Source organism: Rhinolophus sinicus, linkage group LG05 (genome assembly GCF_036562045.2).
Source record: "Rhinolophus sinicus isolate RSC01 linkage group LG05, ASM3656204v1, whole genome shotgun sequence".
In the NCBI taxonomy this organism is placed as follows: Eukaryota; Metazoa; Chordata; class Mammalia; order Chiroptera; family Rhinolophidae; genus Rhinolophus; species Rhinolophus sinicus.
In genome coordinates, this window is record NC_133755.1 from 4895768 (window position 1) to 4917841 (window position 22074).

The window sequence follows — 22074 nt, forward strand, 5'->3', positions numbered from 1 at the left end:
TGTTAAAATGAAACTTTAGCAGGAGTTACTTAATGTCTTCCTGTATGATTATCGTTCTATTCTGTTCAACAATTTTGACCACCTACTCTGTGGTGTCATTCTAAATGCTAGGGTAATAAAGAGTTTATGAAAGAATAAAGTTTTCAATCTCAAAGCTATCACTATCTAATATACTGGAAGGAGTTAGATAAATAAAATACAGAATTCAAGACAATAATTTCTGGAATACAGAGATGACAAAGTACCAATGAAACACAAAAGACAGAGTAAAACAAGTACATGAAATATAATTTGTTCTTTTGATTAAAGAAATTAAGAGAATGAATAATTCCTTGTAAAGATAAGCAATGTTGCTTACCTGTTACTCACTTCACTAGAATATGTGTAACTTAATTATGGACAGTAAATAGCAGGGGAGGCCACAGCTACACTTTCTAGTTAAACCTTTGAGAGATTTGAGGCAGTGGTTACCCAGCTGATATTTCTCTTACTCAGACTCTCCTCTGAGGACTGAGTGGTGAAATCACTCTGTGAAGAAATCTGAGACTGCTTAGTTTGAGATTAAGAAGTAACCGATAATACATCTACCTGCAGGAAACGAGACAATGGTACTATTTTTCCATTATACCTAATAGCAAGGAACTTTCCTTTAAACGTGAAGTTATTCCCACTGACATCTTTTGAAGAGTAACACTTACCTATAAAACATCAATGATGGTTTTATAGAAAGAAGTACGAACGGCACAACTGTGTAACTTATCGTGATCTGGGTTACCATCCATGTGATAACATCGTACAACAACTTAAGCTGGGGGGGTTCAAGGAAATAATGTCTGATGTTATTTCTTACCTGAAATAAAGAAACAAAAATATTTGCTTCATCTTTAGCATCGCTTATAAAATTACACTGACTGGAGTAACTGAAACTCACCCATTGTTGGTGGGAGTCTAAAATGTCTGTACCATTACTGGAAAAGTTAGTTCAAAAAAACCCTACATGTATATGTGTGTGTGTGTGTGTGTGTGTGTGTGTGTGTGTGTGTGTGTGTGTGTGTATATATATGTGCTATGGAGAGAGGGTAAGGAAGCGAATGGGCAAAATGTGTGAGTCTGGGCACAAGGCACAGAGAAGTTCTTTGCAACTTTTCTCTAGATTTGAAGTGGTATTAAAATTAAAAGTTTCAAAAAAGGTTAAAAATAACACTGCCTAGAGCTCCTTAAATCATATTTGGTCAAACTACAGTATATCAATAAAGTTCAGTCTGTTTTCCTTTTTGTCACAGTGCTGACCATGTTCACAGCGTAAGTATGAAATGAGACATCCTTCTTCCTCGTTAACCTCTGTGTTTGTGGAAGACAAATAGGTATTATACACTGAGCTTAGGTCAAACAACACTAACTGAAGTAAATGACAACTGTGCACATTATTTGTTCACTCATGGAAGCTGGGAAGAGCTTCTCAAAACAAGGGGTTTTCCTAATAATTACTGTTTTAATCATTTTTAAGCTTCTAGAACATTTCAGTTTTGAAATGTGTAACTTAACCAAACGTCATCTTTTTTCCTATTGTGGCTCCCACTTGTCTTGTATGTTTATAGGTGAAACGTGGTCCTGCTAAGAGGATGCCACATGAGGTTTTCAAAGGTGATCTAGTATATGGTTAATGGCGCCTCCATTCTGAGACCATCATTATTCGCGGCTAGGACGGAATCCCGGCACCTTTCTTGCCTTGCTACCTGCCGCAGCAGCTACCCACTCTCTCTTCCCTTCTGTCAACCAACGGCAAGTCAATTTCCCTGAGGCATGGCTTTCAGCGTTCCCTCCCCTTGACCACAAACCTTACCCGACGCCCTAATGTGCAGACAGAACAAGGATTAGCCTCCTCCCCAGTGTGGGGTTCATGTGCTCTTATATTTGCCCCACTCCCCCAATCCCACCCGTTGCCTTTCCAGAATTATCCCCATATACACATATGCACACATGAAATTCCTGCTTCCACCACATCGACCTGTCATCCCCAAGTACACCATGCATTTTCAAACCTAGTTTTGCTGCCATTTCCATGCCTAGAACGTCACTGTCTCCTCCCATTATACTCACTCACTATTGAAAGAACTTTCACCTTTCAAAGCCCAAATCCAACGACGCTCTCCAGTGAGCCACCTCTAGTAAATCTAACCAAAAAGGGCTTCAAAGGTTACATTTCTGAAACAAACCTCCCCATCTGATCATCTTAAACTCAGGTCCCAGCTCCCCTAAGAAAATTCTGTAATGGCAATGAACACTGTGTGGCTGCCCCGTGTGTCCGGTCTTCTCAGATGAACCAAGCGTGGAGCCCACAGCAGCCCTGGGCAAACACGCCAGGCACACGCCTCACTTCCAGCCACAGTGGAGTGCTGACCAGGGCCTGCCTTGGCAATGGTTTCCTCCACCTTCTGCAGCAGTGCAAGGAGACTGCCAATGAAGTATGAAATAAAATTCTTGATACTTACAGCTCGAGCTGCTAATGTCATCACCACTCCTGTTAGAAATGTCAGATAATATCCTGGGTAGACCCCATGCCAAATGGCAGAGAGAATGAACGTCTGGATGGTTGGACTCAAGGAGGATCGTTCATAACACACCCTAGGAACCACGAACAACACGGAGCCGTGAGGAGTGAGTGGTGAGGGTTTATAACGCCCACACTGGTCCTTCTGTACCTGACAGGACTTAGGGGAACCAGGAAAATAACCACAACTTATCTCAGGCAATAACTTCATCTGTGTCCTCAGGGAGGTTACAGCTATTAAGCATCAAATTTAGGAAAGTAAATTTAATTCTCATCTTCTTATTGGTATGTGTAACAGGCAAAACGATCATTTCTAGTGTGTGGGAGTTTATACTAATTACAAAAAAAGCTTTAATCGTAAAGTTATTTTTACTTTACTTTTTTTTTTCTTTAATAACATTAAGAACTTTCAGCTGATCTAACAACATTAATCCTTCTGGCAAGGAGGCTGTGCTTAGTCTAAAGTTTTATTTTAACAGGTTAGAGAACTCAGATGAAAATAAGATTTTCCTAAGGTATCAAATTTAAAACTTAACAACAACAACAAAAATAACAGAACAGATTAGCTCAGAAAATCTGCAGCCATTGCGGAGACTGCAAGGCAACATGAAACGATGATAACACATTTTGGGTATCTCAAGGGATCTAGATACGCAACTTCTCAGAAAATAAAGGTAAAGGACATGACAAAAGGAGGCGGCTTTCCATGGAAGGGTGCTGAGAGCCCCACCATTACAGGTGATTTATGAACTACATTCAACATGGGGCATCATGTCTCGTTGGGAACAGTGACACAGAAACACTGGGAGTTTGTTTCTGTGCAATTTCCTAACTCTGTCTTTTGTCATCTGCCTTTCCCTGGGCTGCCTTTACCTCCCAGTGTGCATCTGACACATTCCTACTCATCCTAAATCTCAGCGCAGCCCCCTCTGTCCCCTCCATGGCCTCGCTGTCCCTGCTCCCTCTGTCCCCCCTCACTACAGGGAACAGCACGTGTAGATGGCACTGCTGCGTTTGGAACAAGACGGTGAACTCTGACTGCATAGCCTCGGTCTTTCTGTCTTACTCATCTTTGTATCCTGAGCCTATCCTGTAAAGATCTGAAATATTCTGAAACTGGAATGGTTCTGGAGAATCTAGGGCATGTGCATAATGGATGCATAGAGACTTTTTTTGTTTAACCAAATCTCCAATGAACGAGAGTGGGAGGGCACTGGTGATCTGACCTTGGTAGCGGCCTTCGCAGGAAGGCTGAGAGGTCAGTGACAGCTACAATCATGACCTTGCTTTGGAGGATGTTAACAGTGTTTCCTAGTGAACACCAAGGTCTCAATGTCACTCAACACGTTGTTAATTTAATAAAAAAATCTGAACTCAGCGAAGCTCGACCTCCAGTAGTAGACACCAAAGCACAGCTGAAGATGGTTAGTGAAGGAACCTACCTTTTGAGCCAAAGAGCTGTCTGAATATTCCAATTATCAAGAAACATCTTGAAACTTGTTGACATCTGAAAAACAAAGGAACTTTTTTCTTTGGCCAACAAAATAATGAAGCTTCAAATGTAAGTAATAATGTTTTTATTGTGCTAAAAATAAATTAACTGGACAGCGATGGCAGTGTAGTGATTTTGTCCCTTAATATCGTTTTTCTAATGCAGTAACAACATGCTATATAAAAAGAGTTTGTTTATTGCAGGGAATGTTTACGAGGTAAATGGCTTGTCACCATTTTCTCCCATATGTTAACATTTCCAGGGGTTGTCATGGAATTATCCTACAGAAATTCCTGATAAGGTATGCAAATGACTCTCTCACAGATGACAAGATCCCCTTAAGCCCAGCTTCTCAATTCCCTCACCTCCAGGCCTCTTCAGTCACCTCTCCCGGGCTACCTGAAGTCTCCGTCCCGCCTGGAACTGCTACCCCCACCAGATGGACCTGCACACCATCTCCTCACTTTTCCAGCCTCCTCAGTCAAGCTTCTCTGACTAACGCCATCTTTTGGTCTCAGAGCAAATCTGGGTCTCCTGGCCTCCAATTCTTTTCTTTGTCACTATCGCCTCCTTGGGTCTTCACTTCCTTCTCACCGTGAACTTGGGATTTTGTGGTCCATTATTTTCATCAAAATCCTTGATGCTTTTTCTTTTTTCCTTTTAACTTACCTACCTATCAAAATCCTAACCCCAGATCAACTGTACTGCCATCCTCCCTACTCATAACATCTTAATGCTGAATGTCACACAACATTTGAGACGTTTGTCATCAAGTCATGTTTCTCGACTTCCACAGGACCCTCGGCCTACCAGGCAATCCTTGTTTCCTTAGACAGTTCATTCTCCTCTTGAAAAGGGCTACTGGATTGAACCCTTTCAAATTGCCTTTTCTTTAGTAAGTGAAAATCAGGTAAATGTCAGCAATTTCATAAGGTCCAACCCAATCCTTCAAAAGTTCCCCACTTTCTTATCTCTGGTCCATCCGATCACCTCCTCCCTCCCTCACAGCAAGTAACTTTGCCTGTTACTTTATAGAGATGATACCCTGTTTCCCGAAAATAAGACCTAGCCAGACAATCAGCTCTAATGCGTCTTTTGGAGCAAACATTAACATAAGACCCGGTCTTATTTTACTATAAGAGCCGGTCTTATATAACATAATATAAGACAGGGTCTTATATTACTTTTTGCTCCAAAAGACGCATTAGAGCTGATTGTCCAGCTAGGTCTTATTTTCGGGGAAACACGGTATACACCATCGGATTCCAAATTCTCACCATCAGAACTACAAGCTCAGCTGCTCCCACACTTACCTTTCCTCCTTTCCTGCCTTTATAATAGGAGAAGTGGCCCCTCTTCCTCAAGGTCAGTCTGTCCACCTGTCCTCTGCACCAGATCCCCTCGCTCCATGTTCTTAGGGAACTCATCTATGGATAAGTCTCTCTCTTTCCTGCTGTGCTATTTTCACACACTCTCTCTTCATATACTCTCCTAATCAACCTCTCCATTTGAAAACAAAATTAAACAAAACAAAAATCCTTCCTTCAATCACCTGTTGCCCTCAGCTGCTGCCTCGTCTCTACCCTCCTTATAGGAGCTGTACCATCTAGCTTTTATGCCTGTCCCTCCACTACCAAAATCATCAACAAACTCCCGCGTTGTTAAAGCTCATGGCACTTGTGAGTCCTTCTCTTACTGGACATCTCGGCAGCATTTCACACTTATGACTACCCCCTCCTTCAGAAAAAATAACTCCCTTCTTTTTTCTTTACTTTTTCTTGTACCATGCATTCTCAACAACTTGTTAATGAGCTACTAACCTCTATTTGCTGAATTCTCAAATTGGAAATTAAGTCCCAACGAGCTTCTCCGTTCCTATCATATCCTCTGAAACCAAAGCCTGCAGCATTATTAATAGCATCAGCTGTAGTAAACAAAGGAAAAAAAATATTAAGAACCTATGTAACAATCTACCGTGTTCTCCCCTAAGATGTGTGTTATTATATACCACAACCTTTTATTCTTAAATAGTAAAAGTAGATTTATTCTCATTTTAATCTAATATTTAATACAATGGGCTGGATCCAGTTTTTAGGATATCCTGACAGTTTTTAGGACATGTCCTCATATTTTGGATATGAGCTATAAGGTTTGTTTCTTCTACGTAAATGACCCTAATTTTTCTAATTGGTCTTTAACTGTGCAGCCTCCGAGGGCACTCTCATGGCTGTGTATAGGGTAAGACACACTTCAATACATTAACAGAAAGGTCTGTTCACACGGTACTTACCTAACGTCCATGCAAAATAGTACTTGGGCCTGGCCGCCAAGAGCGAGACATACAGGTAGATCAGCTTTGTGGGCCAGGAAGCTGTAGCCTGAAAGTGCTCGTCAATGTTACGCTCCACAGGTAACATGTTAGAGACGCTCAAGTGAAACAACAAGGACACTCCACAGACTAAGAGTTTCTGAACAACTGCGATCTGAAAAGTGAAAGACACGACTTCAGAAACATAATCCACATTCCTATCCATAATTATCTTTACTTTCTCTTATGGCAACGGGACTTCTAAAAAGTGGTCAGCCTTTGAGACACAAAGTAGTGAATGGCAGAGATCTGAATATACCCAATATGAAGTCAGAAATTCTACTCAGTTTGATACGGAATTTTTCAATGAACACTTAGCCAGTAATAGAAAGTATGAAGACAAAAGAACCTTTTTGGTCTGAAACACAAAGCCACACAGCAGAAAAGGGATTATCTAAGAGCTTTTGCGAGTGGGTACACACTTCTCCATTCACTTTGTGTTACAAAGGGCAATCCTTTGCTCCAAGCCCGACATTCAGAAAAAACACAACAGCCCGCCTTTTATTGTCTCATACTTTTTGATTGGCCTTTTTCTCGTGGGACTTTTAGACTCCAGCAGATCAAAGCTAGCAGAAGCTTCGCCTACACAAAGCCCACAGCCTTTCCTGATAAAGCAGCACCTCGGCCATTCCAGGTCCCCCAGCAGTTCAAAGGAAGTGAAGACTGCGTTCGGTGCGGAGCCACAGGTTTGAATTCCAGTTCTCCTACTGCCACTGCGGGATCTTGGCCAAACTACCTAGCCTCTCAGTCTCAGTTTCCTCATCTGTTTCATGCCGAGAATAACCGCACCAACCTTGTAAGATGTGTGTGAGGTGCTTACAACAATGTCTGGCGCATGGGAAGTGCGATCGGAGTGTTTGGCTACTGCTATCTGCTTCACTGCTGGAATCAGAAAAGGTTTCATAGGAAAGGTGCTATTTGAAGTAGGCTTTTAAAGAGGAGCAAGACTTCCATTGGCAATGATCAGGAAGAGGGGAGGAAAAGCAGGAGAGGAAAAGAGAATACCTTGAACTTGCTGGAACATAAGGTATAGGTAAGGAAAAAGCCTGGAAGATGAGGTTGGCTCCATTCCATGAAAAGCCTTCCCTGTAGAATAGTTCGTAACTCTAAAGCTTTATGCTCATGAAGGAACTCAGCATAGTTTCTTAAGTAACCTTACTTTTGTTCTTCCATGATTGTACTTCCATTAGGTTATCATGACTAGGAACTGGGTGAAGAGTCATTTTCTTGAAAAGTATTTTTAAAGAAATAGGTGGGTTAATTCAAAACTGAAAGATGTTAGTATCGTTAAATAAATAAGGAGAGGGGGCGGCCAGATGGCTCAGTTGATTAGAGCTCGAGCTCTTAACAACAAGGTGGCCAGTTCGAGTCCCACATGGGCCAGTGAGCTGCACCCTCCACAACTGGACTGAAAACAATGACTTGACTTGGAGCTGAGCTGCGTCCCCCACAACTAGATTGGAAAATGACTTGACATCCTGGAAAAACACAGCGTTCCCCAATATTCCCCAATAAAAATAAATAAATAAATAAAATAAACAAACAAGATAGATCAATATGTGCTAAAAAAAGGAAAAGGTTCCAGATAAACTCATGAGCTTACATTTGGAGATGGCTCCGCTCTTTCACAGTGTAGTTCTTCTTTGCCACTTTCTCCTGACTGTGTCACCTGGTACGATCTGCCTTCAATGAAAGTAATGTAGTCTTTGTAAGAGCAGAGGGGGCCTGCCAGGATACCCATGAAGTTACAGTTGTAACTCAAATACTCCAATAGGCTCGGCATACGCCTGCAAGTCAAAGACAGCAACTTGTGAGATGTAACGTGAAATGTCAAGGAATTCCATGGGATTAATCTCACTGCTCCTCCCATTTCCAAAATAAAACGAGCTTTAATTTCCACTTGCATCCATACGACGAGAATTTTAAAATGTCAGGACATAGTAATAATGCTCAACAGTATTTTGGGATGAAAGAGTTTCTATACAGATCTTTCTTTACGAGTAACTACGAAGGGCTTCCACTTAATTCCTCACGAGGAAACAAACCCAAGGTGGGCAAGACCTGGCATAAAAAATTGTCTCTTCCTAATCTATTGTTCATTCATTTAATAAATCTCTGTATGGCCAACTGTGTGCTCGCATGCGCCAGAGTCTAGAGATACTGCAGTAAACAAAACAGAAAATGTCTGCATTCCCGGAACTTACATAACAGTTGCGTAAAACAGATACTAAAAAACATACAAAATGTTTTCAGAGCTGCTAAGCGCACACAGAGGAGAAGGTATTTTATTATATTAATAAGCCAGAGAAGGCTTCCTGGTAAGGTGACGTGGAGCAGAGACCAGAAGGAAGTGGCAGAGGGAGTCGTGGGAACATCCAGGACAAGAATTCCAGGCAGAGGGAACAATGAGTGCGAACTCCCTGAGATGGGGGCACATGGGCAGCAGGGGGGCCGGGGGGGCTGGAGTCCAGTGAACCAGGGCGATGAGGCAGGAGGGAAGTCAGAGGGAGCCCCAGTGAGATTGTACAGGGCCTGTCTTACAAGTCGCGGTGGGAACTTAGGATTTTATTCTGAATGCGATGAAAACGAATTCCTCTAGCTCCTGTGTGTGAGGACAGGGGAGCGGTGGAAGTAGGAAGGCCAGTCAGGAGGCTACTGGGGTCTCCAGCCAGGAGGTGGCAGTGGCTTGGGGCAGTGGAGGAGGCAGCATTGGTACATGGCAGCCATGATGGATTGGACGTGGGCGTGAGAGAGAAGAGAATCAAGGATGTCTCCCAACGTGTTTAATCAAATTGAGGTCAGTCCGAATGGCACATGGTACCAAAAGTTTACCAAGCATTCTGTTCTCAGTGCAGGTAACCAGGTAAAAAAGGTAGCAACACAGGAGACTCAGAAGACTACACGTATTATCTTATAAGTGAATCACGGGTAGGAGTGTATGTTTTTATTTACTTTTAAAACCAGCTCCATTTATCAAGTCTGCAGTCCACTGGCAACAACACACTATCATAAATAAAAGAACTGCACCTGGGAATAGTAAGTGGGCTTCTCGAACGTGTTACAATCCCTTCTTCCTCTCTAACATTAGAAATTGTCTCCTGGAAAAACACACTCTGTGTGGCCAAGAAAAGTGGACAGAACCCCCTCAGATGTATTTTTATAAAAAACAATCAGAGAGAAAACCGTGCTTCCTGTCCCTCCGACACTAGCTAGGTGTCATGCAGGGTGTCATGTGGGGTCTCTGGTCCTGATCCCCACATAAGAACACAGGACATGGTGAGGCCAAACAGGAACACCCCCCGAGCCATTGATAGGGGAGTCACACCACTATATTCTCACTGGCAGCTGGGTTGGAGACACAGGAAGCAGGAACCAGAAGATCCGCAATCCACACTCTGCCGTCTGCTTCTCTCTGCCAACCAACCTCACTTGCTAGCTGCAATCCGCTCTTGCTAGCTCAGCCACCATCTTCTTGCTCACCCCTCATTTTTTTGCTAGCGCAGCCACAGCAGTTGTATTAGTGGCCAATGGGTCACTGGTTACAGAGGATGGCCAACTAGCCACAGCTGATGGCCATCCAATCACAGTTGATGGCCATTTACTACCTGAGTGAGCACCTTTCCACGTTTGGCTGAGAGCCTGGAAACTGCACTCCTGGCTCTGTCCCCACACTAGGTCATCAGTTAGTCAGAACTCCTTTTAGATTTGTCAGGATTATTTTTCTACATTTAAAAGTGTTTTAAACCTTAAGTATTTTCTCTTGAGGACTCAAAATTGATGAGAGAAAATGCTTCAGACAGATTTGCTCCTGGAGTCCTTCCCATCTAATGCTGAAACGGAACGCTTTCTCCTCGCCTCAAACACGGGGACATGCCCTGCAATCAGTCACAAAAGACCTTCCTGTGCGCCAACAACAGAGCTCCATTTTCCATACCAGTTATTTCGGGACCAAAAACAATGCCAGCATATCCAGCGCAGCTGAATCTGACCAAGCAAACTATGTATCATAGTTTACAAGGACAGGACATAATTCTGAACCAGGACATTTGCTGAAGTAACTTCTGGTTCAGCTGTCCTATCAAATGATGTCATTTGAGGGACTGCAGTAGATAACATCTCATTAAAACGAGAGCCAAGCCTCATTATAATGCTTCATTTATGGCATTAAATGAAAATTCATTCTTTCAATCCACAAATATTTATTTGGCATCGACTATGCGTCGTCCTGGGTTAGAGCTTCTCAATCTCAGCATCACTGCACGTTGTGACAACAATTCCTTGTGGTGGAGGACTGTCCTGGGCACGTAGGATGTTAAGCAGCATCCCTCTACCCATCAGAGGTCAGCAGCACCACTCTTCTCCATTTGTGACAACCAAAAGTGTCTCTAGACATTGTCACATGTCCCCTGGGAGCACAAAACCCCACTGGTGACCTGCTGTCTAGGTGATGGGGATAAAATGATAACAAGACAAAGTTGTGTCCTTACAGAGCTTACATTTGGGTAGGGAGAGGAACAATCAAAATAAATATATAACATCAGACAGTAATACATAAAGCAAGTCAAGGACTAGAGTGTAATAGCAGGGATGGGAGAGGTGGTGCTGATGGCGAGGTCTGTGTGCTTACAGGTAAACTGAACGAGGGAGAGCACTAGCACCAGCTCTCGCCGGGCCTTACATGCAGGGGTCAGAAGTTTGTTAGTTATTCTCAATTCTCAAAGGAGCCACTGAAGGCTTTTCATCAGGGGAGGAGAATAACACAGTCCAATACACATTAAAAGGATCTCTGGCTACTGGGTGGAAAGCAGACTGTGGAGGGCAGGAGGGAAAACGCAGTGGTTAGGAAGCTATTACTGCAGACCATGCAGAAAACAAGGCTGGGCTGGGGGGTTTCAGTGGGAATGGTGAGAGATGGTCAGATGTCAAGGTCAGATTAGAGAAAGGTTTCACAAGAAGAATTGCCTTGCTTGTGAAGTGGACTTGCAATAAGAAAAAGGGAGTATGCCTAAGTTTGGCCTTAAGTCACTAGTGGCCAGTGATATCACTATTAAATAACCTAGTAGGCAATAACAGTGGAAGAGCAGACGGGGGTGGGGAGCGGTAAGAGAGAGACAGAAATCAGGAGCTCCATTTTTAACATGCTCTGCTTGAGACCCTATTAGCCATGACACTGAAATGACAGTTGGTTACATGAGGCTGCAGGTCAGGAGGGAGGGTGGCACGGGAACATAAACGTAGGAGCTTCCAAACATGCAGACAGCCAACAGACTGCATGTCGATCGCCTAGAGCAGAGGCACAAGTCCAAGGCTGAGCCCTGGAGCACACGAGTATTTAGGGTTAAGGCAAAGGAGGCGGAGTCAGCAAAGAAGACGGACAGAGACCGCAGTGAGGCAGGAGGAGAAGCCAAGAACGGAGTGTCCGGGGGGCAAGTGAGGAAGGTGTTTCGAGTGGCCAACAGGGTCAAGTGCTGCTGACGCTGAGCAACACGCAAACTGACGCTGACAAATTTGCCAAGAACAAGGGCAACCTTGAATGGATGCTATCAGACCAGTAACGGGGACGAAAACCTGACTGCAGTGGGTTGAGGAGAGAATGGGAGATGAAGGGGAGACGGTAAGACTAGATAAATCTTCCAAGGAGTCTTGCTCTGAGGGAGCGCAGGGTCCCGGGGAGGCAGCTGGAAGGGACTGTGCGGAAAAGAAGGGGTTTCTCCTTTAAGTTGGTGGGAGTGATCCAACAGAGGGAGAAACTGATGTGTAATGACACACGAGATGGGACGATTGGAGAAGCAAAATCCTTGAGTAGAAAAGGAGCAAGTGGACTCAGCATCGAAGTGGAAAGTTAGCCTCAGGGTGGAATATGGACACTTAACACTTGGTACTGGGAAGAGAAGCGTTTGGTCCCAGACACAGGCATTTTGGTTGATTCAGTTTTGCAGAATGAAATACAGTTGCCTTTGTTTTCTGCAAAAATCAACTTTGCTACCATCCTAAGTGAGTATGAAGAAGGGATGTTGGAAGTTTGAAGAGAAAGGAGGATACGTAATCTTCTGAGAAAGAGGGAAATGAGTGGACTAAGGAAGTGCAGGAGAACTGTTGGCAATACTGAGGCCCACATGTATAATGTGGGGTAACAAATTCAAACTGAGGCTAATCAGCAAGACTGGATGTTGCTCCACTCTGCTTCCTTCACTGTCCGGGGAGGAGGAGAGCTGATTGCAGCAGGTTCGGGGTCTGCCGGCTGGTACGTGAGAGGCAAAGGGAAGACGGGAGCTGAGTGTCTGTTGCTGAGTCGTCACGGGGATGGACCAAGGCCTCATGAAGTTTACAGAACCCGCATCAAATTAACCTCTCACCAACTCGGTCTATTCAAGTGCATATTTCTTGGCATATAATGATTGACTATAGAGAATATAAAATAGAATAATTTTAAAGATGGGGAAAATATAAGAAGAACCTCAAGACACGCTGCCTGGGATCAAAGGTGAACATTCAGGGTACGGTCTGTCTACTATCACAGACTTAATCTGATTCTTCTGACAGCCAGGAACTACCGTGTTTCCTGGAAAGTAAGACCTAGTCCGACAATCAGCTCCAATGCGTCTTTTGGAGCAAAAATTAATATAAGACCTGGTATTACATTACATTATATTATATTATATACGACCCAGTCTTATATTATATTAAAATAAGACTGGGGCTTATATTAATTTTTGCTCCAAAAGACGCATTGGAGCTGATTGTCCAGCTAGGTCTTATTTTCGGTGAAACACGGTAATTGGTTCTAGATTTTCAGGAAACGAAGTGCTTCATAAGAAGTTTTTAAAGTAAAACATGTATTTGATCTTTAATTATATTAAATTAAGATAGATCCTGCCAAGACAGTCAGCTATTCCCTGGATTAGTCAACAGAATATCATAAATGAAGTAGAGGCCTATCCCAGAATGAACTCCTCAAATAAGAATATTTTACTAGTTCTTGATTACTTGAAAATATGGCATCTATGTGCTATGTTAATATATTATTAACTTAGCCCACTACCTGCTGTCAAGTTATTGGTCTCTAAATTGTAGCTGCAATTATCACCTTTATTTACTACCTGGAAGACATGACGACGATATGATCGTCCTGCCTTCAGGGAACTCAGAGCCTCAGAGGAGAGACAGAAAACTCAGCAGATGGTACATAGGAGGTACATGGTGTATGATTAGCCAAGGTGCTGTGGGAGCCTTCGAAGGGATGCCTAGCTTAGCCTAGCCAGATTTGGTGTCGGGGAGGTGTGCAGAGGGAGGTAGGTTTGGTTTTCATGAAGCAAGTACCTCCAGAAGAACAAGTCAGACTTGCCCATGAGTAATGTGTCCCAAGCAGAGAGCATGGACCATGGCAGGATACAATGAAAAGGCACATACCTTACCGCTAAATCTCTCTGGGATGGAGTCAGTTCTTCATCCTTTCGAAACATCCCTGAGAAATAAAAATACTCTTATCAATAAAATTTCTCCAAAGAAAAGAAGGGAGTTTTTTTCCCCCATTCACACTTTTCTCATTTGAAATTCATGCTATAATCCCAACTTTTGTATAATGTTTGGTATAATTGGTTCCTTTCTTTCTCATTGCAACACAGGCTCAATCACGTCAAAGGACTATCGTATAACTGGACATGTCTACATCTGTGTAAGATAACCATCATCTGATCTAACATGTCTAGGTCTGTTTAAGATGAATAACACACATCAGGCAACTAATTTCACTCTTCTCAAGAGGAAATTATTATTTAGTTTAAAAATTCCCCAAAGCTAGCATATTTAATCGTAAATACTATGACTTTGTAAAAAGGGGCATTACATTTTTTTCTGTTATTGGATGATTTAAATGACTACCATCAGTACAATGGAAGACATGACTCCCTTCCTCCTGTGTGACTCAAATAAGTGAGAACTGGACTCATCTACCATCTTCATCCATGTACCTTTAAGCCCCAAATGGGATGATATTATTACGATTACATATTAACTTTCCAGATCCTAAACCCAATTTAAAGACCAAAGGTGGACTGAATTAAGAAGCAAACAGCACACTTAAAAAATATTTGGAGGTCTTCCCTAGCAGAGGGCACAGGATGGGTGATATACATAGTGGGGCTAAAAAACATCCACCGAAGAAACTCCCTGGGCTACTGCAAATGACGGTTCTAATCAGGATGCCCCTTCAGTCTTTGAAGAAACCAGAGTCTCACTCTTATGACTCAAAGTCCTGACTCTTAGCATTTCCTATTGCAAGGTGTCCATTCTCTGAGGATAAAAATATGAATGTTTATAAATAAAAGATATATAAATACTTATACTAAAAGTGTGTGTGTATGTGTGTGTATGTGTCTGTAAGAAAGAAAACATTCAAATTTTAATAAAAATGTAACAGAGATGAAGCAGAAATTAATAAAACTTGATTTAGACCAAATGTATATTCTAAATTGTTGGTAATGGGTGCCATATGACTGAATTACACTATTTTACTTCGTTTTTGTCACTGAATTGAATGTAAAATTAAGATAGAACACTGAACAAAAACAAACACACTTTAATAACCCTAGGCAAAGTTAAATATTTCTTTTTCCCTGTCTTACTTCCATCCTTTTCCTTCTTCTAATAAAGAGCAGAAAATTATGATAATATCGCAAGCAAAAGATTATCCGGATAGGATTTCTTTCAGTGATGACAAATTAATTTCTAAATTCTTACCATCGTGAATTTCATAAGCCAAACTAGTAATCTTCTGGGTAATTATCATCATTGGGCTGTGACAAAATAAAAAAAATATATGTTTTAAAAGAGTATATTTAAAATAATACTTATGATGTATGGAAAAGTTTATTCTGCAAAAGACTTTAACTACAAAATCCTGAAATTTTTAACATAAAAAAAAAACACTTCCGAGGGATTTTAAAGAGTCAAGTCAGGGGCTGCTGTGTTTGGAGAAGGTATGGCAGACAGGGAATCTGGGCCTTGCTTTACAAAGCAAAATGGAAAAGCACATCCTCGAAAAGCAATCCTGTGTGAGCAGTGGTACATGCATGACGCCATGAGGCCAGAGGAGAGAGGACCACACAAGCCCCAGACCCGACCTTGCTCCCGATTCTGTCTCAGCACTTTTCCAACATACCATGCTGCTTTTTGCCTCAGACCTGAACTGAAAGGTGGAAAGTAAGTTGCCTGGGAAACGGGAGATGGGTAGAATATTAAAAGAGTTTGGGTGAGAAATGTGGAACAAAACAGAAGGGGTGAAATGGGGGACAAAGAAAAAGGACAATGTCATCCAGGGGTGAACGCCTGGTAAAGACACCCTTGAGATAGCCACCTATAGCAGGCTAACTGTGGCACCCTCCAAAGAAAAGAGGACTTCAAAATCATGTTCCAAGTAAGAAAATGGCAGCATTTTTTCCATATTTTATAATCTCTAATTGCATAGATAACTTAGAAAGGAATAATAAATACACCTAAGAAAATTGCTAGGATATATTTTTATCCTTTAACTATTACATTAGCTTACAGACATTAGTATTAAACACCAGGTAACCATAAGTTATTCATTTATATTTTTGGAATTTCAATAAAACCAGGAAGTCGTGTTTTACTTGCAGGTAGAATGTGAGCTCTCTGCCTGAAATATGCAGTCACCCCCACTACACAGCCACTGAAAGGACGCCAGCCAGGGAGCGGTGGGGGGAGGCTCAAACCCCACCCACCATGTCTGTTCTAGTCCAACCTGTGCTCTTCCAGTTGCCCCACTGCTCAGAGGCCATGGCCGCCTTCAGCAAAACACCAGTGTCTTTAAAGCCTTGCAGGGCATTTGGTCCTGTCCAAAACGTTCACAGAGAGACCTGGTCCATGCCAAAAGGTCCTTGAAGTTTGATCCTTGATATTCGGTTCTGTCCAAAACGTCCATGGAGACATCTGGTCCATGTTGTCCCATCTACCTAACCCCACGTGCCATGAACAGAGGCAAGGAGGGCTATTATTGGCAATAAAACCACAACACAATTATTGGACCACTAAATATGATGGTATTTTTAATATGTTAATTATGTCAACCAAAAGTAGAAATAAGCCTTATGGGCTATCTGAACCCAGCAATGTTTTCTAAGTGTGGATGTTTTTGACAGGACTAAATATCAAGGACCTTTTGGTGTGGACCAAATGCCTCGTGGACGTTTTGGACAGAACCAAAATGTCCACTAATCCTTGAAACACGTCAAGAAAGAAGATGATTTCTCACAATGTCAGCAAAGCGAACAAGGGTTGTTGCATACAGTCCTCCAGTGGCAATTAGATGTGCAGACCAGAGCGCTTGAGACCTTACAGCTCATTGTCCTCAACTAAAAGGAGAGATCTCATTAAAAACTGTCAGATGATGCTCGCTCTGAAACTCCAAGTACGTAAGGGAGGAGATTCCTCTCGGGCTTCCTTCCAAGTCAGTCTTCACATCCACACCACTCACTCTCAGGAAATTACTCCTCTGGAACCTACTCCCCTCCCCCACACCGGCTGCTCTGAGCACCCAGCTGCCAGTTTTAACTTTGCAAGGTATTTCACATGCCTTTGAGGATTACAAAATGCCCTAAATTTCCATTTCCCTGGGGGAAAAGAATCATTTTCTCACCCTGCCTTAATTCTCTTCATAATTTAGTGCACCAATGAATTATAAAATAACCCTTCAGCTCTAAATTTTAATTCCCACATCACCTTATAATAAAAATGACTGATAATTGTTCAATTTATTTTATCAACTTAGTGACATACTAAATCATTAGGTACATATAGAAGACATTCCCAAAATGCAGTGCGTGGGATTTGAGTACACGCCCCCACAGTGCCCACTGGTGCTCTGGCCCCCGTGGGATTTCACTCGGGGTGAGCAGGATCACTCGGAGTGAGAAGGAGACAGGAGAGTGATGGGAAGTTGGGACAAACCTCAACCCCTTATAGCAGAACCTACTGTGTGGAGAAAGCTCTTCTAAGTGAAAACGATCCCACTGTTCACAAGAGGTTAACTGCAGTGGGTTTTCTTAACAGTGCATTTGGTTCATAAATACCTGTTTCGGTGACAATCAGAGTGACTCACACAATTATCTCACTTACACCTGAACTGACATTTTAACTACCTGTTGACTTTGCATCTGGTGGAACCGCCAATAGCTAATCACTTCCAGGTCCTAGAAAGTCTGGGATAACTTGATGTGAATCCAAAAGACCCTCCCGTTTGTGTGGGGTGCAGGCTGCAGATGGAGGAGGGAGCGAGGCAGAGGACTCCAGAACCTTCTGGGGTGAGCTCAGGGCCTTGGATGGAGTTACTGTGCCTTCTGCATGATGACATCACTAGACTTTGATACTTCCTCCCACTGGCACTCTGCTAGGAATGTGGGAAAATACGGGTCGAACTGTTCAAAATAATGCTTTAACTGATGACATGGTTTCAGGTAATATAAAAAATACCCATCTGATGTGAAACACTAAAAGACTCTAGACTTCTTGAAATTAAAAAAAAAAAGTGTGAAAGTTAAAAAAATTTACATGCCTTCTTTTTCTCTACAAAGAATGAGAATAATAGTATTTAGCTCTATCACACAGTAAAACTCAAATGCAGTTAAACATTATTAGAAAATGAACGGAAAAACAAATCACCTTTACTGTTCCATTATCTCTCTGCTCAACTCTACTGATATCTGTACATTCCTGCTCTAAAGCAACTACAGGCACCCACTAGGTAAGAGGTCAGCTTGCCACCAGGGTACAAGGTACGTGACAACGGAGGCAAACTGTTGATTGTCCACACCCAGTCATCTCTAAGCACACCAGTACTCTTTCCTCCACAAACAATGAAATGCACTGAAACCAAACAAACCCCAGGTGCCTAATGCCAAATGAGTGCGCAGTCAGAGATAATGGAAAAGGGCTTCCGAGCCACCCATTCATTCACTCGCTTTACTCCCTCATTCAGAAAACCAGATGTGATGAGCAGCTACAGTGCACCTGGTGCTGGAGTTACAGTCCCGAACAAGACAGCGTTCTCATTGTCATGGAATTTGCATTGTATTGGAGGCAGATAGATAACCAATGAATTAACATGTAAGTATAGCATATGCCAGATGCTGCTAAATGCTGAGCGGAATGAAGCAGGGTGGGAGGAGAGGGCGTGCCAGGATATGGATGAGAGATAATACACTGGTAAGTGTATCGCATGCCACATGCTGCTAAGTGCTGAGCAGAATGAAGCGGGGGGAGGGGGGGGGAGACGGAGTGCCAGGTAATGGGTGAGAACTGGCCTCACCCGGGTTTAAACAGCGAACTTAAGTCAGGGAGCAGCCACATGGAGGTCAGGGGTAAGAACTGTGCGGGAAGAGAGAAAAGCAAGTTCACTGGCGCTCAGGCCGAAGTGTGACTGGCATATTGGAAGACTGGTAAGGGGGCAGGTGAGTTAGAAGGATAGAAACAGAAGGTGAACACAGGTAGCAGGAGGCCAGATCTAATGGGTTGTGTTGGTGCTGTAAAGACACTCAGGGGTTTTAGGCAGAGAAGTGACTTGGTTTTAAATGCACATATTCTGATGACCCCAGTAAGAGACTGGGGAACGTACTAAAGCTGTGTGTCCAGGAAGAAAAAAGAATGGAGTTTGGGGAACACACAGTGATCTCTACATTGCACCCCCACTAGTCTCCTTGGGAAATGTGAGTGTGTGCGCTGACAAAGCTCCTCCCACAAAACTCTAGTATTCAGTGCTTTGATTTATAATTCTCTTGCAGTTTTATGCTTTGAAACAGTTATTCTTTAAATTTATGAAAAGAAGAGACTTTACTGAATCTGGTTTAAAGCTACCCTATAAGCTTAGAATTGGGTGGTAGACAGCAGGCTCCAAATGAAAGCAAAAGATGAGTCTGGAGCTGCTGTGAGTGACTGACTGGGTTGATATTATTAAAACTTCTCATGCTCAAACTCTGGGTGATCAATACATGCAAGGTGATGGAAACTCTAAATGGTCAAGTTCCTCTTTTAACTCACGGATTCTAAAGTATGAGAGTGCGTACTTAAATGATGCACAGTTTCTAAGAATGCCTACTTGTATGCAGGTGTGAATTCTTATTCATAGCACTTTCTACCTGTGCAGTCACCATTAAAGAAAACCCAGAAAGTAAAACAATCTGCACTTTAAATTTTACATATATAATGCAATGAATTCAATAAACTTACTGAGGCTGAAGAAGAGAGAAATGTAATGGAAAATTCTGATTTCTATTGCTGACATTTCAAAATTAGAGAAGCAAAAAAATCTAAAACCTCAAATTCAATAGATTTGAACATTTTTCCCTTGATTGATTTGTTTTGTTATTAAGCAGTTAATGACTCATGAAATCAGACATTACATATTCCTTTGCAATCATTTATTTAATTGCCCTATTTCTCTGCAAGACATAGTTCTAGTCTTGGTAGACTTAACAAGGTCAATTGGTGGCAGAGATTTTATTTAATGCTGAATTTCACTTCCTCTTGATAACATACCCAATTTAAGATTTTCTCGATCCTTACTTTATGTAGTTGAGGATGCTCCTCAGAATGCATTGATGGATTATTAACCTTCTGCTTTCCCAATTTTGGTTAAAAATAATTCTGATTTGTTGTACAATTCTATCTATATTTCACTTTTCCTTCTTTCTGTGCTCCTAAATTGCTGCTGCTACTAAAATTTTTGCTCTTTTCCTTTTCTTATTATACATTATTTATAAGGAATGTCATGGGTAGCGATGCTCATTAACATTTCCTTCTTCCCTTCCTTCCTTCCTTCCTTCCTTCCTCCCTCCCTCCCTCCCTCCCTCCCACTCTTCTTTCTTCTCTCCTTCCCTCCCGTTCTTCTTTCTTTTTTTAAACATAAGGAATTAACTAGGGTTAACCCTGGCATTATATCTCCTTGATAAGTCACAATGTGAGCCATTATGGCACAACACTAAATGAAAGCTACTCAGAAAAAGAATGTTTGCATACAATTCCAATAGAAAAAAAAGGGATATTTGAAAATATTTATAAAATATAATCTTGTTTTTTTATTAAAAGTAGTAAAAAAAATAATAATGAATGCACATATTCTGGTTCTGGGCTGAAAAACTTGGGGGTTGCTGGGGAGTCCCCAGCCGGCAGCAGGCAGGAGGGGATGGAGAGTGAGCGGTTCAGACCCTGGGAGAGCACAGGAGGTCTGAAGTGCAGTCTAGCTTCCTTCTGAAGGGAAAACCAACAGGACTGGATGATGATTTAATAATGGATTCAATGCAGCTTTGAGACCTGATGCCAAGGTTTCTGAACAGAGCAACTGAGGAGGAGGATGGGGCTGACGGAGAAGGGCTGCAGGAGTGGGGAAGGGAAATCAGGAACCCAGTTTTAGGCATGTGTGGGGCGAGATGCCTGTTTGACAAGAGGGTGGAGATGTGGCGAACAGGCAGCTGGACATATGAGTCAGAAACGCAACTGAAATCCTGACGCCACTACTTACGCATTATGGAAAATTGGGAACCTACTTAACTACTCCCCCCAAAGATTATGATCTATAAAATGAGATAATGATGCCACTGCATAAATTAACTAAAAGAATATGACAGATACTTTGAACAGTATCTGAGACACAGCAGATGTTTAATAAAACCTTCATTTAATAAATACAGGAAATGCTACTAAGCATAAGGAACTGAAGAGATACAACAATTAATTGTAAAGTACTCTCTCTGAAGACACTGTCTCTGTAAAATAGGAGCTACACAGGTACGTGAATAACTATACAAACAAGTAATAAGAGCCACATGAGCTATTTGAAGAAATATGTAGAGAGGAGAGAGAACTTCAAACGGAGAAGACGAGGGGAGAACACCCCAAACAGGAGTCATTTCATTTGGGCCTTTAAGAGCAGGAAGGACTGGATATGCGACACAGTTGGGAAGGGTGAAGTTCCGAGCCAAGAATAGGAAGGGCACAAGTACAAAGACGTGAAAGCAGGTACATCTGCTGCAGCCTCGGACGACTGAAGAAGGACGGACGGGTGAGACAGGGCAGAGAGGCTGGGCAGGGCACACTCCGTGGGGGGCTGAAGGCCAGTTATCAGCCTTCTAGAGTCCTAAGGAACCACTGCAGATTTCTGACAGAATCATTCTAGCACACTGGTTTGTGACTGGACATAAAACCAGGAGAAGGGGCTCCGGTAGGGTGGGGACAGACCAAACAGACCATGCAATGGATCCATGCCTGTTTACCTGAACTACACTGGAAGCAGCCAACAGAATGTTTCCTCTAATCAAATGTAGGTCAAGGTGCTGGGGGACTCCCACAGGATGAAACAGGATGAATGCAACAGCAGGGGTTAGCAGCTGAATAATTTACATCAACCCTACTTACAGCGCAGGCACTGGGTACAGTGGGCGAGGAGGGTGAAGGGGCGCCAAGGGCTCGTGGCACGCGCATCACAGAGCACGGAGACGGCTACACTCAGACTCTTGGCTTCACAGCACTTTCTAAAAGGACTGAAATGACAACCACACCTGTAGCTTTTAGAGCGAATGGCCTGTCCCCTCGTATGCCTGACAGGACTGTCACCTCCCAAAGCACGTGGGCCTGAGCTGAGGCACAGCACAT

General features: G+C 42.6%; 1 protein-coding gene across 7 annotated transcripts in view; it reads right to left on the reverse strand.

Moving 5' to 3' along the window:
- The window catches only part of MBOAT2 (membrane bound glycerophospholipid O-acyltransferase 2), a 175491-nt gene that overhangs the window by 6606 nt on the left and 146811 nt on the right, over positions 1-22074 (reverse strand). For all 7 annotated transcript variants that reach the window (XM_019755958.2, XM_074331662.1, XM_074331665.1 and 4 more), the window contains 8 exons: positions 15151-15206; positions 13822-13876; positions 8015-8198; positions 6334-6526; positions 5864-5967; positions 3994-4058; positions 2493-2625; positions 699-850 (listed from right to left, as the gene is read on the reverse strand). In XM_019755958.2, the coding sequence (XP_019611517.2) occupies positions 699-850; positions 2493-2625; positions 3994-4058; positions 5864-5967; positions 6334-6526; positions 8015-8198; positions 13822-13876; positions 15151-15206 (942 nt within the window). The remainder of the gene's footprint in view (positions 1-698; positions 851-2492; positions 2626-3993; positions 4059-5863; positions 5968-6333; positions 6527-8014; positions 8199-13821; positions 13877-15150; positions 15207-22074) is intronic.